Genomic DNA, 16974 nt, shown 5'->3' on the forward strand with positions numbered 1-16974 from the left:
TGCGGCTGATGGGAACACAGCACCCAGGCAGCCAGGTGAGATTTCGTGGGGACCTTTAGTGCAGATTGGGACGGCTACGGGTAATGGAGGTGGTGGGGGGCCCAGATGGATTTAGGTAGGGGTTTGGGACAGCTTCTGGGGGGGCTGGCGGGCTTACTAGCGGGATGGGGTATGGGGGGGTATCCCTGTTGCCGGCGTAGGGTGTGGCGGGTGTTCCGGAGGGTCCGGGACTGGGGGTGACAAGTAACGTGGCATCGGTACAAACGCAGGCAGCGGTGACGCAGTGGAAGAAACAGTGAGGTTGGATGATAAGGCAAGGGGGAGGTATATGTATGTTTTGAGGGTCCGTTGGGGGCTCATTTGAAACAAAAGGTGAAGGAGCGAATCTGAAAAGGGGAGTATGTGGAGATTCTTTCTCTGCTTCCACTGGAAAGATTTAACCTAGATAAGGTAAGGAGGGAAGAGGGCAAAAAAGAGGATGAAGAAAAGCGAAGATTTCGGTTAATACCACAAACGTTTTCTAATTGGTTGCAGGCGTTTGCGATATTGGCAAGTATGATTGGGGGGAAGGCTCCAGAATGTTGTTCGGTGCTGTTTTGCTGTTTGGACGCGATTGACGAGGCGTATCGGGTGTATGGGGGGATAGCTTGGCTGCGCTATTAAGAACAGTTCTGAAAATGAGATGGGACCACAAGGATATAGCTTTGTGGGTGAACGTGACTGCGTTGGTTAGATCGAGTCAGTCCTTTCAAGGGGAATCCGGAGGTGGGAGTTCATCCCATATCGCAACAGCAGCCGCAAAGGGATTGTGTTTCTCGTTTAACGAGGGCGGCTGTAAATTCGGGGCAAAATGTAAGTTCAAGCATGAGTGCTCTGTATGTGGGGGTCCCATGGAGCGGCACGATGCTTTAAGGGCAGTAGAAAGAAGGGGGGATATCAATAGCAAAGGGGGAGACGTCGGTATGTCTGGAAAAGATGGAGCCGTACCTCGGTAGATACCTGGATAAAGGGTCCGCGGCATTGCTTCGGGAGGGGTTTTTAGTGGGATTTAAAATTCTGTTCGTTCCAGGGGATGCGGTGTTGTTAAAAAGAAACTTGCAGTCGGCTAGGGAGCATTCGGAGGTGGTGGCAGATAAACTTTACAGAAAAGTAATGCTAGGGCGGATGGCTGGCCCATTTGCAAGGAGCCGCCATTCGTGAATTTGCGGGTGTCGCCACTGGGGGTAGTCCCAAAGAAGGAGGTTAGTAAGTTTCGACTTATTCATCACCTGTCTTTTCCGAAGACCCTGCCTTGTGTTCGGTGGTCTATACCTCATTTGACGCGGCAGTGGCGTGGGTTAAAAAGTGTGGATGCGGAGTGTTACTAGCAAAGATAAATATTGAGGTGGCGTTTAGGTTACTGCCAGTGCAGCCGGATTGTCTGCATTTGTTGGGGTGTTTTTGGGACTTTTTTTTTTCATGGATCGTTGCCTGCAGATGGGTTGTTCCCTGTCGTGCACATATTTTGAGTTTAGTTTGTTTTTGGAATTGGCGGTGGTGGACGCGTCAGGTTGTGAATCTATTATTCATTACCTGGACGATTTTCTGTGTATTGGCCCTCCAGAGTCGCGGGTTTGTGCACTGTTGTTGCATACCTTGGGTACATTGTTTGAGTTGTTTGGTGACGGAAAAGACAATGGGGCCGGCCACGGAATTGAGTTTCTTGGGGATAGTGATTGATACGATTAGGATGGAATGTAGATTGCCTAGGGACAAGTTGGAAGACGTGATGGACTCTTGATTTCGAGCTGTTTACTGATATGGCAGGGAGTTGTGTTTTTGTTTTTTTTTGCAGGGGGGGGGGGGGGGAAATGGTGTGCTTGAAGTTGGCCAGCTAGTTGGGCCGAAAAGGCCTGGGTGAAGAATTTGGCATTGTTGGAACTCTTTCCTACAGTAGTGGCGGTTATGTTGTGGGGGAAGGTTTTTCGGGATAGGAATGTTCGCTTCCACTGTGATAATTTAGGGGTAGTTCAGGCAATAAACGGATTGTCGTCCTCGTCGCCATTAGTGGTATGGCTTCTACAAGTATCAATACTTGGTTGGTGGCAGTGCATGTGCCGGGGATCAATAATTGTATTACTGATGCTCTCTCTCATTTACAGTGGGAGTGTTTTCAGTAGCTGGCCCCGGAGGCGGAGGAGTTCGGGCTGCCATGCCCGACTTGTTTGTGGGATCTCCTGGAAGGACCGTAGCAGGCCTCATTCAGGCTTCGTTGGCACCCGTTACGCGGGCTACATATTTGAAAGCATGGCAGTATTGGGAGGATTGGTGTAGTAGGCAGGATGTTGGGAACGATGATTTCGACTTTTCTTTGTTGATGTTTGTAGGTCATTGTAGGGATGAGGTTTGGTCGGTGAGCAAAATGAATAGATATATAGCAGGGTTGGCTTTCGGATTTAAGTTGAGAAAAATGACGGACTTTGGACGTTGAAGGGTTGGCGTAGGTTAAGGGTAGGGGAGGATAGTAGGAGGCCGGTGTCTTTTGCATTATTTTTGGAGTTAGGGGAACAGTTAAAGGGTGTATGCAGTTCAGCGTGGGAGGTGCATATTTTTAGATGAGCTTTTCCCTTGGCGTTTTTTGGAGCTTTACATTTAGGGGAGCTGGTTTGTCCAATGGTGAGATGGAAGGGAGGGTTATTGAAGCATGACATGGATTTGTTCCATGAAAGGATTGAATTCGTAATGCGCAGTTCAAAGACGGATATGGAAGTAAGGGGCCGGAGAGTGGTTTTGTTTGCTATTCCGGATTGTGCAATGTGTCCAGTCCATTGCATGCAGGATTTCAGGGCAGAGGTGAAAGTTGGGGTGTTGCCGTTGTTGGTGCACACCGATGGATCCTTTTTATCCCGCTTTCAGGTTTTCAGCTGTTTTTACACTGTGTTTAGATCGTTTGGGGTTGGGTCAAGCAGGGTATTCGAGCCATTCTTTTAGGATTGGTGTGGCGAGGGAGGCGGCTAGGTGGGGGTTAGGGGATGAGGTTATAAAGCACATTGGGCGTTGGGAATCGGCTCGTTTTAGGTCCTATATTCGGCTGAATCGATTGTAGTTAAGGAAGTTGGGGGGAATTTGGGAGTTTTTTTAGATGGTAGCAGTTTTGTTCTTTGTTTCATTTTCTCGTTACAGGCGCAGTACCTGGTCTGGTGTGGATATTGGGACATTCATACATCTTTTGGGGGGCCGTCCAGGCAGCTGGGTTTCGATCGATCGGCGGTTGTGGTAAGGTGGCTGGGTCTCAGGGGTATGGTGTGAAGTGGGGTGCTGCCAGAGGTGCACCGTTTTGTTGAGCAGGATAGGGCACCTGATGTGTTAGTGATACATGCAGTGGGAATGATTTGGCGGCACGGCCATTTAGAGAGCTGGTGAGGGACATAACGTTCGACATGTTGAGGTTGTGGGCGTTGTTCCCCAGGTTAGTGACAGTTTGGTCGGACATAGTCCCATAGTTTGGAGGGGTGGAGGCTGTGAATAGGACCAGAGTTAAAGTAAAACAGGCAATAGGTCGTTTTATGGACAGGAATGGGGCGGTGGTGGTTAGACATGTGGAGCTGAAGAAGGGACTTGGGGGTTTTGGGTGGTCCAATGCAGTGCATCTAAATGGGCGAGCAGTTGTGGCGGAAGTAAAGGGGGCCATTCAGTGGTCCTTCCAAGCTGTCGGGCAACGGCTGGAGGCAAGATGGCTCACCCCGGTGGGGTAACTCAGTTTTGGGGCTTTAAGGACCTCCCCCGGAAGTAATGGTTACGTTTATGTTTGATAACTAAGTGGTTATGGTTATTTAGATAATTTATGTTAATAAACGGCTGCTGTGGCCAATTTATTCCTGCTGTACATTTCTGCTGTACTGAAATCCCCTAAGAGCACAGTGGCCTCCATAATAATTAAATGGATGAAGCTTGGAACAACCAGGACTCTTCCTGGAGCTTGCCACCCCACTAAACTAACTAATTGAGGGAGAAGGGCCTCAGTAAGAGAGGTGACCAAGAACCCAATAGTAACTCTGACTGAGCTCCAAAGATCCTGTGTGCAGATGGGAGAAACTTCCAGAAGCTCATTCATCACTGCAGAACTCCACCAATCTGGCCATTATGACAGAATGGCCAGAAAGAAGCCTCTTCTCAGTAAGACACATAAAAAGCCCATCAAGAGTTTGCAAAAAAGCAGCTAATGGACTCATAGACTGTGAGAAATATGATTCTCTAGTCTGATGAAACCAAGTCCTTCAGGACTCATTGATCTGGAACGGCTATCACGGCTCCATTATAAACAGAAGCCAAAGTGCTAGTATAAAGAATGCCTACACAAGTATGTTCAGATGTGGCAGAAATCATCCACTACTGTTTCGGTAAATTGACAGCAAATTATACAGGTGGTACAGTGCAAAGAGTGGAATCCACAGCTAAATTCTTCAACAAATCAGTGGCATTCCCTATAATCCCCACAGATTTTTTTCCCCAGCATCTGTGAAATAGGTTTTGTACATTAAGTACTGGGCTGTACATTTTGTAGATTTGTGTATAATTATTTTGCAAATAACTCTTTGATTTCATCTGTTATGTTGTAAGTGGAATATTACTTTAAAGAGTAACTAAACCTTTGACTAAAATTTTTATAAGATGTCCCTAATGCCCTAATAGAAGTTTTTCTAATATACTTTATTAATTCATTTAGTATTTGTATTAGACTTTTACGTACCTAAAGCACACCATTCCCTGTGCACTTAAAACTCAGTTATCTGTACACTAAGTTTTACAGCTCAGCGGTGTACGGAGTCCGGACTGTGAAGTTTATGAATAGGGGCCGCATAAGCAGTAAGTATGGGCAGAAGCACATATTGCTGCTCCTGTCCGTGCCCCCCGGAGGTTTACCAACTCCTGGCCTAGCACATGGGTACCCTGTAACCATGTACTATGCCAGGATTAGCTGAGCGGAGAGGGCTCCTGCCTGTGCCTGCTTAGCTAAGCTAAGAGTCCTGCATGTCAGTGCTTAGCTTAGTGAAGCAGGCACAGGCATGAGCCTGCTCCGCTCAGCTAATCCTGGCATAGAACATGGGTACAGGGTACCCATGTGCTATGCCAGGAGTTAGTAAACATCCGGGGGGCACGGGCAAGAGCAGCAATATGTGCTCCTGCCCATACTCACTGCTTATGCGGTCCCATTTATAAATTTCGCACTCTGTACTCCGTACACCGCTAAGCTGTCAGTGCTGTACAGAGAACTGAATTTTGTGCACACAGCGAATGGTCAAAAAAAACACAAAAAAATACAAAATTAATTAATAAAAAAAAACTTTTTTTAGGGCATTAGGGACATCATATTAAAATTTTAGTCAAAGGTTTAGTTACTCTTTAAGTGAATGAAAACAATTTTTTTTTATGATCAGCAATTCCATTTAGCAAATCACAGGAGAAAAATAAGACTTACCTAGGGCAGGGTCGGCACATTCTTTGTACAGCTCCGGAGTACAATAGGCAGCATCTCCTGGTTAATACAGAATGCATTCAGTCACTCTTTTGTATTGTAATAATCCGTTTATTCATGGATGCATTATCACAAGCTTCATATCAGCAATATCAGAATAGAATATGACAAGAATTATATCACATTCTCCATTTTAAAGGTTCACTGAGTTTTGGTAAATCATTTTATATGTCATAGAGACATATCAAAAGTTTTTGATTAGTGGGGATCTGAGTGTTGAGTCTCAGACCCGAACCAATCAAAACTTTTGATAGGTCTCTTTGACATATGGAAAGTTTTACCAAAACTCAGTGAACAGGCAATTTTTTGTGTCATTTTATGTGGTGATAACTTTTAAACGCTTTAACTTAAACAGGCCATTCTGAGATTGTTTTCTCGTCACATATTGTACTTCATGACAGTGGTAAATTTGAGTCAAAATTAGAGTTGAGCGGCCACCTGGATGTTCGGGTTCGACCGAACTTCACAAAAATGTTAGAGTTCAGGACCCGAACTTGACCCCATTGAAGTCAATGGGGACCCGAACTTTTGAGCACTAAAATGGCTGTAAAAATGTCATGGAAAGGGCTAGAGAGCTGCAAATGGCATCAAAATGTGGTTAAGAGCATGGCAAGTGGATAGGGAAATGACTTTAAAAAACATAAAATACGTAGGTGGAAGCGGCGGTGGAGGAGGAGGTAGCCTACACTGCTTTTTGGTTTTAAATTTATTTTTATTTTTTTAAATTAGGGTACACCCCAAAACATTGGGAAATATAACCTGTGATAACCCCCTTCAGTCATGCTAAACACACGTTCAGACAATACACTGGCTGCAGGGCAGGCCAGCACCTCTAAGGCTTAAAGGGCAAGATCAGGCCATGTGCCCAATTTAGAGACCCATCAGTCAGTTCGTGTAGGCGTGTGCACAACAACTTTCGATGTTCTTTTCTGAGCCGACCATGTTGATCACGATTATCGGTGAATCAGGGTTCCACTCCGGAGAGAGAGGGTGAGAAAGAGAGACCATATCCAAGGGAGGTTAATGGATGAAATTTAATTGTGATCGTGCGGAAATATGGGAAAAGTTATTAAAGCAGAAGAATCGAAGAAAAGAAGGGGGCGCGCGGCAATTACCCACTCCCGACTTAGCGAGGTAGTTACGATAAATAAAAATACAGGACTCTTAAGATGCCCTGTTATTGGAATGATTAATAAAAAATTATAGGGAATGTCACTGGGGATATCTGCTCTATCAACTTTCGATGTTCCTTTCTGAGCCTCCCATGTTGATCACAGTTATCGGCGAATCAGGGTTCCACACCAGAGAGGGAGCGTGAGAAAGAGAGACCACATCCAAGGGAGGTTAATCTTTTTTAAATTAAATATGATCGAGCAGAAAAGTGGGACAAATTATTGAAGCACAAATGTGGGACAAGTTATTAAGGTTTAAGCATTGAATGAAAGGAGGGGGCGCATAAATTAAGGAAGAATTTTAGAAATTTTGATCCCTGTCACCTATGCAGAGCAGGGGTTTTGTATTCGGCAAAATTGGTAAAATGTCACCTTGTAACAGACGATTTTTTTAAAATTTAGGTCCCTATCACCCACGAATGTAACAGACAAATTAGTGACTTTTTTTTTTACCTGTCTACTAGGTATAGCAGTGGTATATCACACCCAAAAATTGGTGAATGTCACCTGAAAATGTAACAGACAAATTAGTGAAATGTTTTTACCTGTGTACTAGGTACAGCCGGGGTATATAACACCCAAAAATTTGTGAATGTCACCCGAATGTGTAACAGACAAATTAGTGAAATGTTACCTGTCTACTAGGTAGAGCAGGGATATATCACACTCAAAAATTGGTGAATTTCACCCGAATATGTAACAGACAAATTAGTGAAATTTTCTTACCTCTCTACTAGGTATACCAGTGGTATATCACACTCAAAAATTGGTGAATTTCACCAGAATATGTAACAGACAAATTAGTGAAATTTTCTTACCTCTCTACTAGGTATACCAGTGGTATATCACACCCAAAAATTGGTGAATTTCACCCGAAAATGTAAGAGACAAATTAGTGACATTTTTTTAACTGTCTACTAGGTAGAGCAGTGGTATATCACACCCACAAAAATTGGTGAATTTCACCCAAAAATGTAACAGACAAATTAGTGATTTTTTTTTTTACCTGTCTACTAGGTAGAGCAGTGGTATATCACACCCAAAAATTGGTGAATTTCACGTAGCGGTGTAGGTCGAAGCGGCAGTAGAGGAGGACGAGGTAGCCAACACTGTTTTTTGGTTTAAATTTTTATTTTATTTTTTATTATAGTGTGAAATATCTAAAATACAAGAATGAGCAATTGCGCTGTAGTATAACAATGGCTGGTTAAGGCCGGTATACGTGTCTATTTTGCACAAGGTACGGACAAGTCCTGTGGGATCCATGCCTGGTTCATTTTAATGAACGTGAGCTTGTCCACATTGGCTGTGGACAGACGGCTGCGCTTGTCTGTGATAACGCCCCCTGCTGTGCTAAACACACGTTCAGATAATACACTGGCTGCAGGGCAGGACAGCACCTACAAGGCGTAAAGGGCAAGCTCAGGCCATGTGCCCAATTTGGAGACCCAGAAGTTGCAGGGGGCAGACCCGTCATTCAGTACGTGTAGGCGTGTGCACACATACTGCTCCACCATGTTGGTGAAATGCTGCCTCCTGCTAAGACGTTCCATATCAGCTGGTGGTGCTGGTTGTTGTGGCGTGCTGACAAAGCTTTTCCACATTTCGGCCATGCTAACCCTGCCTTCTGAGGTGCTGGCGGTGCCCCAGCTGCGTTGGCGACCTCTTCCTCCTCCTCTGCCTTCGCTTTGTGCTTCCACTGTACCCCGCTGTCAGGTGGGAATGCCACCAGCAGCGCGTCTACCAGCGTGCGCTTGTACTCGCGCATCTTACGATCACGCTCCAGTGAGGGAATTAAGGACGGTAGGTTGTCCTTGTAACGGGGATCCAGCAGCGTGGCCACCCAGTAATCAGCACAAGTTATAATGTGGGCAACTCAGCGGTCGTTGCGGAGACACTGCAACATGTAATCGCTCATGTGTGCCAGGCTGCCCAGAGGCAACAAAAGGCTGTCCTCTGTGGGAAATGTATTGTCTGTGTCCTCTGTATCCCCCCAGACACGCACCAGTGATGGCCATGAGCCGATCTGGGTGCCACCCTGCTGTCAACATGGTTCCTCCTCCTCCTCATCCTCCAGAACTGTGCCCTGGCTGGACAATTGTGTACCTGGCGTTTGTGGGTGCAGGAACCCACCCTCGGAGCCACTTGTGAATGACTGGCCGGAAACCCAATGAAATGATCCCTCTTCCTCCTCCTCCTGTGCCACATCCTCTTCCATTACCGCCAGCAGCATTTTTTCAAGGAGGCATAGAAATAGGATAGTAACGCTGAGAATGGCGTTATCGGGCACGGGCCATGTTGGTGGAGTACTCAAAACAGCGCAACAAGGAACACAGGTCTCGCATGGAGGCCCAGTCATTGGTGGTGAAGTGGTGCTGTTCCGCAGAGAGACTCACCCGTGCGTGCTGCAGCTGAAACTCCACTATCGCATGCTGCTGCTCGCACAGTCTGGCCAGCATGTGCAAGGTGGAGTTGCACCTTGTGGGCACATCGCATATGAGGCGGTGAGTGAGAAGGCCAAAGTTACACTGCATTACTGACAGGCAAGCAGCAGCAGGGTGAGAGCGCCGAAAGCGTGCACAGACGGCCCCCACTTTATGCAGCAGCTCTGACATATCGGGGTAATTTTTAAGGACTCTCTGCACCACCAAATTCAGCACATGCGCCAGGCAAGTGATGTGCGTCAAACCGGCTAGTCCCAGAGCTGCTATGAGATTTTGCCTATTATCGCACACCACCAGGCCGGGCTTGAGGCTGACTGGCACCAACCACTCATCGGTCGGTTGTTCAAGGCCCGTCCACAGCTCCTGCGCGGTGTGGGGTTTGTCCCCCGAACAGATATGTTTTAAAACTGCCTGCTGTCGTTTACACCTGGCTGTGCTGAAGTTGGTGGTAAAGGTGTTACGCTGACCGGATGAGGAGGCGGTAGAGGATAAGGAAGCAGAGTAGGAGGAGGAAGCAACAGGAGGCCAACTGAAGCGCCCTGCAATCCTCGGTGATGGAAGGACATGTGCCAAACTGCTATATGCCTCAGGCCCAGCCGCCACTGCATTTACCCAGTGTGCTGTTAGGGAGATATAACGTCCCTGACCGTGCTTACTGGTCCACGTATTCGTAGTGAGGTGCACCTTGCCACAGATGCTGTTGCACAATGCACACCTGATTTTGTCCCCCACTTGGTTGTGCAGGGAAGGGGTGGCATGCCTGGAAAAGTAGTGGAGGCTGGGCACGACGTACTGTGGGACAGCCACCACCATAAGGCTTTTAAAGCTCTCCGTCTCCATCAAACGGAATGACAGCATTTCAAAGGCCAGTAATTTTGAAATGCTGGCATTTAGGGCCAGGGATCGCGGGTGCGTAGGGGGGTACTTCCTCTTCCGCTCCAGTGTTTGGGAGATGGAGAGCTGAACGCTTCGGTGGGACATTGTGGAGATGCTTAGTGACCCAGGTGGTGGTGTTGCTGGCAGATCCTCTGTTTGCGGGGTGGCAGGTGCCACTGTCACTCCAGAGGTGGGTGAAGAGGCCAAGACTGCAGCAGAAGAGGAAGCAGGAGGAGTCAGAGACCTTTCTTTGTTTTTGAGGTGTCTACTCCACTGCAGCTCGTGCTTTGCACTTAAATGCCTGGTCATGCAGGTTGTGCTCAGGTTGAGAACGTTTATCGCCTCGCTTCAGGCTCTGATTGCACAGAGTGCAAACCACTCGTGTCTTGTCGTCAGCACATTGTCTGAAGAACTGCCATGCCAGGGAACTCCTTGGAGCTGGCTTTGGTGTGCTCGGTCCCTTGCTGCGGTGGGCAGTAGCTGGCGTACTGTCTAGGGGACGGCCGCTCCGCTTTTGTACCCTGCTCCCTCTTCTGCTGTGCTGGTGGCTCTGTGCGACCACCACCTCTTCCTCTGAACTACACAGGTCACTCGCATGACCTTGATTCCATTTGGGATTCCATTTCCACATCATCTTCCACCCAGTCTTCACCCCTTGCCCTGGGAAACCCTGCTAACAGAGTCATCAAAAAGCAGAAGAGACTGCTGCATGACGTGGGGCTCAGAGTGCTTGGCTGATTTGCAAGGGGGTGAGGTGAAAGACTGATGGACATCGGCTGCAGGTGCCAACTCTAATCTTTCAGCAGGAGACTGGGTGGGAGACAATGTGAAGGAACTGTAGGCACTGTCAGCAACCCAATCTTGTTCTGGCCTCACCATTCATAAAACTGCATTTGGCCCGACCAAATACTGCTGCAAGTTCTGTCGGCTAATCACACCTGCGGAAGGGGTTTCACTTGTGCGTGTAGCTGGCACAGATCGACCACGTCCTCTCCCTGCAACAGGAGCTCCACCAGCAGCACAACGACCGGGGCCACGTCCCTTATTTGACGCTCTCCTTATATTTCTCAAATTTAGGATCTTGCCCTAAATGGGTGTTTTTTTAATAGCAGAATGGAACCACAGTATCTAAAGGGTGTATCTCACAATGACATATGCAGCAAAGGCTGCAAAATTAAGATTCTTGGCCAAAATGGGTGTTTTTCTAATAGCAGAATAGAACAACAGTACCTAAATGGTGCATCTCACACATACAGATGCAGACTAGGCCACAATTTAAGATTTTTGGCAAAAATTTGTGTTTTTCTAGTAGCAGAATAGAACGACCGTATCTAAAGGGTGTATCTCAGAATGACATATGCAGCAAAGGCTGCAAAATTAAAATTTTTGCCCTAAATGGTTGTTTTTTTAATATCAGAATTGAACGACAGTATCTAAAGGGTGTATCTCACACGTACAGATGCAGACTAGGCCGCAAATTACGATTTTTGCCCAAAATGGGTGTTTTTTTTATAGCAGAATAGAACAACAGTATGTAAAGGGTGTATCTCACAATGACAGATGCAGCAAAGGCTGCAATATTAGGTATTTTGCTCAAAAAGGGTGTTTTTTACTAACAGAATATGACAGCAGTATATAACACTTGAATTTCACATGTGCAGATGCAGCAAGGGCTGTAAAATTGTGTATTTTGCCCAAAAAGGGTGTTTTTTAAAACCCAGAAAATTATAGCTGTATTTCTAGCTTAAATTGCACACTGACTAATGTGGCAGAGGCCCAAGATGAACGTTATTTCCAAAAATAGGTGTTTTTTCAAAGCCAGAAAATTATTGAAGTATTTCAAGCTTGTTTTTAACAATAACAGATGCAGCAAAGGCTGATATATTGAGTATTTTGCCCCAAAAGGGTGTTTTTTTTTACTAATAGAATATGACAGCAATATATAACGCTTGAATTTTCCACGTGCAGATGCAGCAAGGGCTGTAAAATTTTATATTTTGCCCAAAAAGGGTGTTTTTTAAAACCCAGAAAATTATAGCTGTATTTCTAGCTTAAATTGCACACTGACTAATGCGGCAGAGGCACCAGATGTAGGATATTGCCAAAAAAGGCTGTTTTTTTTTAAAACCAGATTATTATTGCAGTATTTCAAGCTTGAATTTGAATGTTACAAAAGCACATATGCAGTGCTGGTGCACTGAGCTTGCATAAAATGGCCGCCGCCGCCCACCTAACTAACAGACGGATAAAAGTTATTTTCTCTTTGTCACTGTGCTTAGGGCAGGGTAAAAAGATTGTGCACTGCACCCACACAACAAAATCTATGTAGATCGCTGAGTTCAATTGGAGTTCTGATTAAAGATTCTGTCCTATTCTCTCCCTCACAGCAGCAGCATCCTCTCCCTACACTAAGCACAGCAGAGTGACATGCAGCACTACGTGACTCCAGCTTATATAGAGCCTGGGTCACATGCTTCACTGGCCAATCACAGCCATGCTATTAGTAGGCATGGCTGTGATGGCTTCTAAGGGCACACAGTTAAACGCTTGTTGATTGGCTGCTCTGCAGCCTTTCAAAAAGCGCCAAGAAATCGCCGAACACCGAACCTGAACCTGAACTTTTACAGAAATGTTCGGGTTCGAGTCTGGGGTCCAAAAATCCTAAAGTTCGCTATGAACCCGAAATTTACAGTTTGGGTTCGCTCAACCCTAGTCAAAATATTTCATTTTTATTTACCAAAAATTTGGAAAAATTCACCAATTTCAAAATGTCAATTTCTCTGCTTTTAAAACAGATAGTGATATCTCTTAAAATAGTTATTACTTTACATTTACCATATGTCTACTTTATGTTTGGATCATTTTGTAAATAAAATTTTCTTTTTTTGGATGTTAGAAGGCTTAGAAGTTTAGAAGCAAATCTTGAAATGTTTAAGAAAATGTCCAAAACCCAATTTTTAAGGACCAGTTCAGTTATGAAGTCACTTTGTGGGGCTTGCATAATAGAAACCACCCATAAATGGCCCTATTTTAGAAACTACACCCCTCAAGGTATTCAAAACTGATTTTACAAACTTCATTAACCCTTTAACAGAATTAAAGGAAAATGGAGATGAAATTTCAGAATTTAACTTTTTTGGCAGATTTTCCATTTTAATCAATTTTTTTCAGCTAACAAAGCAAGAGTTAACAGCCAAACAAAACTTAACATTTATTACCCTGATTCAGTAGTTTACAGAAACATCCCGATCAGTCCGCCGTACATGTACAACGCTGGTCCTTAAGTCTTGTCCACCAGCGCCGTACGTATACGGTAGAGGTCCTTAACCCCTTAAGGACTCAGCCCTATTTCACTTTAAGGACCAGGCCATTTTTTGCAAATCTGGCCAGTCACTTTAAGTGCTGATAACTTTAAAACGCTTTGACTTATCCAGGCCACTCTTTTTTCGTCACATATTGTACTTCATGACACTGGTAAAATGAAGTAAAAAAATGTAATTTTTATTTATAAAAAAATACAAAATTTACCAAAAATTGTAAAAAAATTGCAAATTTCTTAGTTTCAAATTCTCTACTTCTATAATACATAGTAATACCTCCAAAATAGTTATTACTTTACATTCCCTATATGTCTACTTTATATTTAGATCATTTTGGGAATGATATTTTATTTTTTGGGGATGTTACAAGGCTTAGAAGTTTAGAAGCAAATCTTGAAATTTTTCCGAAATTTTCAAAAACCCAATTTTTAGGGACAAGTTCAGGTCTGAAGTCACTTAGCAAGGCTTACATAATAGAAACCACCCAAAAATGACCGCATTCTATTAACTACACCCCTCAAGGTATTCAAAACTGATTTTACAAACTTTGTTAACCCTTTAGGTGTTCCACAAGAATTAATGGAAAACAGAGATACAATTTCAAAATTTCACTTTTTTGGCAGATTTTCCATTTAAATATTTTTTTTCCGGGTACAAAGCAAGGGTTAACAGCCAAACCAAACTCAATATTTATGGCCCAGATTCTGTAGTTTACCGAAACACCCCATATGTGGTCGTAAACTGCTGTACGGGCCCACGGCAGGGCGCAGAAGGAAAGGAATGCCATACGGTTTTTGGAAGGCAGGTTTTGCTGGACTGGTTTTTTTGACACCATGTCCCATTTGAAGCCCCCTGATGCCCCCCTAGAGTAGAAACTCCATAAAAGCGACCCCATGTAAGAAACTACACCCCTCAAGGTATTCAAAACTGATTTTACAAACATTGTTAACCTTTTAGGTGTTCCACAAGAATTAATGAAAAATAGCGATACAATTTCAAAATTTCACTTTTTTGGCAGATTTTCCATTTTAATATTTTTTTTCCGGGTACAAAGCAAGGGTTAACAGCCAAACCAAACTCAATATTTATGGCCCTGATTCTGTAGTTTACAGAAACACCCCATATGTGGTCGTAAACCGATGTACGGGCACACGGCAGGGCGCAGAAAGAAAGGAATGCCATACGTTTTTTGGAAGGCAGGTTTTGCTGGACAGTTTTTTTTTACACCATGTCCCATTTGAAGCCCCCCTGATGCACCCCTAGAGTAGAAACTCCATAAAAGTGACCCCATCTAAGAAACCACACCCCTCAAGGTATTCAAAACTGATTTTACAAACGTCGTTAACCCTTTAGGTATTCCACAAGAATTATTGGAAAATAGAGATACAATTTCAAAATTTACTTTTTTGGCAGATTTTCCATTTTTATAATTTTTTTCCGGTTACAAATCAAGGGTTAAAGGGATTCTGTCACCTCCCCTAAGGCAAAAATCGATTTAAAAGCAGCCATGCAGCACAGCTTACCTGGATTAGGCTGTGCTGTTCTATCTTGAAATCCGTCCAGCAGTTACTTCAAAAAACGACTTTGATCAATCAGGAAATGCGTCCTGAAGGTGCCCAGAGGGGCGTTTTTTTCTTCTGAGAGAGCCCAGTACCTCCCCTTTTTCAGTGCCCAGCCCGCCTTCCTTTTACTTCCTAACCGCCGCCCCCAGCCTGCCACAGCCTCCCCTCCCTCTCCTCCCCCTCCCTCACGCCGAACGAAGTCTCGCACAGGCGCAGTACCCACTGAGGGCTGCGCCTGTGCGATCATCAGGAGACTGAGGGCGGCAGCTTCATCTTCGTCACTGGGCATGCGCCGAGCCCAGTGACGTCCGATGCTCGCTCTTTCCCTCAGTCAGCCTGGTAGGAAGCGCAGAGGATTGCCGATCGGCTGCTGCACCCTGCGCTTTCTCCAGTCTGCCTGCCTTTACTTAATATAATAAGACCTAATTCGCCCCAACAAATAGTTATTTCTTTCCTGAAGGGAGGGTGGGGAAAGAAATCGCTGGCCGTCCTCACTGTGGCAGGCAGACTGGAGAAAGCGCAGGGTGCAGCAGCCGATCGGCAATCCTCTGCGCTTCCTACCAGGCTGACTGAGGGAAAGAGCGAGCATCGGACGTCACTGGGCTCGGCGCATGCCCAGTGACAAAGATGAAGCTGCCGCCCTCAGTCTCCTGATGATCGCACAGGCGCAGCCCTCAGTGGGTACTGCGCCTGTGCGAGACTTCGTTCGGCGTGAGGGAGGGGGAGGAGAGGGAGGGGAGGCTGTGGCAGGCTGGGGGCGGCGGTTAGGAAGTAAAAGGAAGGCGGGCTGGGCACTGAAAGAGGGGAGGTACTGGGCTCTCTCAGAAGAAAAAAACGCCCCTCTGGGCACCTTCAGGACGCATTTCCTGATTGATCAAAGTCGTTTTTTGAAGTAACTGCTGGACGGATTTCAAGATAGAACAGCACAGCCTAATCCAGGTAAGCTGTGCTGCATGGCTGCTTTTAAATCGATTTTTGCCTTAGGGGAGGTGACAGAATCCCTTTAACAGCTAAACCAAACTCAATATTTATGGCCCTGATTCTGTAGTTTACAGAAACACCCCAAATGTGGTCGTAAACCGCTGTACGGGCACACGGCAGGGGGCGCAGAAGGAAAGGAATGCCATATGGTTTTTGGAAGGCATGTTTTGCTGGACTGTTTTTTTTGACACCATGTCCCATTTGAAGCCCCCCTGATGCACCCCTGATGCACTTCTAGAGTAGAAACTCCATAAAAGTAACCCCATCTAAGAAACTACACCACTCAAGGTATTCAAAACTGATTTTACAAACATCGTTAACCCTTTAGGTGTTCCACAAGAGTTATTGGCAAATGGAGATTAAATTTAAGAATTAAAATTTTTTGGCAAATTTTCCATTTTAATCCATTTCTCCCAGTAACAAAGCAAGGGTTAACAGCCAAACAAAACTCAATATTTATGGCCCTGATTCTGTAGTTTACAGAAACATCCCATATGTGGTCGTAAACCGATGTACGGAGACACGGCAGGGCGCAGAAGGAAAGGAATGCCATACGGTTTTTGGAAGGCAGATTTTGCTAGACTGTGTTTTTTTACACCATGTCCCATTTGAAGCGCCCCTGATGCGCCCCTAGAGTAGAAAGTCCAAAAAAGTGGCCCCATTTTAGAAACTACGGGATAGGATGGCAGTATTGTTGGTACTAGTTTAGGGTACATATGATTTTTGGTTGCTCTATATTACACTTTTTGTGAGGCAAGATAACAAGAAAAAGCTGTTTTAGCACAGTTTTTCCTTTTTTTTTTATTTATGTAGGTTTTACACAATGATTTCATTTTTGAAGCAAAAAAAATCGTGTTTTAGTGTTTCAATAGTTTGAGAGCCATAATTTTTTCAGTTTTGGGCCATTACCTTGGGTAGGGTATGAATTTTGCGGGATGAGATGACGTTTTTTTTTGGCACTATTTTAGGGTGCGTGTGACTTTTTGATCGCTTGCTATTACACTTTTTGTGATGTAAGGTGACAAAAAATTGTTTATTTAGCACAGTTTTTATTTAACATTTTTTACGGTGTTCATCTGAGGGGTTAGGTCATGTGATATTTTT

General features: G+C 45.0%; 1 protein-coding gene across 1 annotated transcript in view; it reads right to left on the bottom strand.

Moving 5' to 3' along the window:
• Positions 1-16974, bottom strand: part of ASIC1 (acid sensing ion channel subunit 1) — a 334986-nt gene that overhangs the window by 62282 nt on the left and 255730 nt on the right. Inside the window, exon 7 of the mRNA XM_044286604.1 lies at positions 5459-5515. Coding sequence (XP_044142539.1) covers positions 5459-5515 — 57 coding nt within the window. The remainder of the gene's footprint in view (positions 1-5458; positions 5516-16974) is intronic.

Source organism: Bufo gargarizans, chromosome 3, assembly GCF_014858855.1.
Source record: "Bufo gargarizans isolate SCDJY-AF-19 chromosome 3, ASM1485885v1, whole genome shotgun sequence".
Lineage (NCBI taxonomy): Eukaryota > Metazoa > Chordata > Amphibia > Anura > Bufonidae > Bufo > Bufo gargarizans.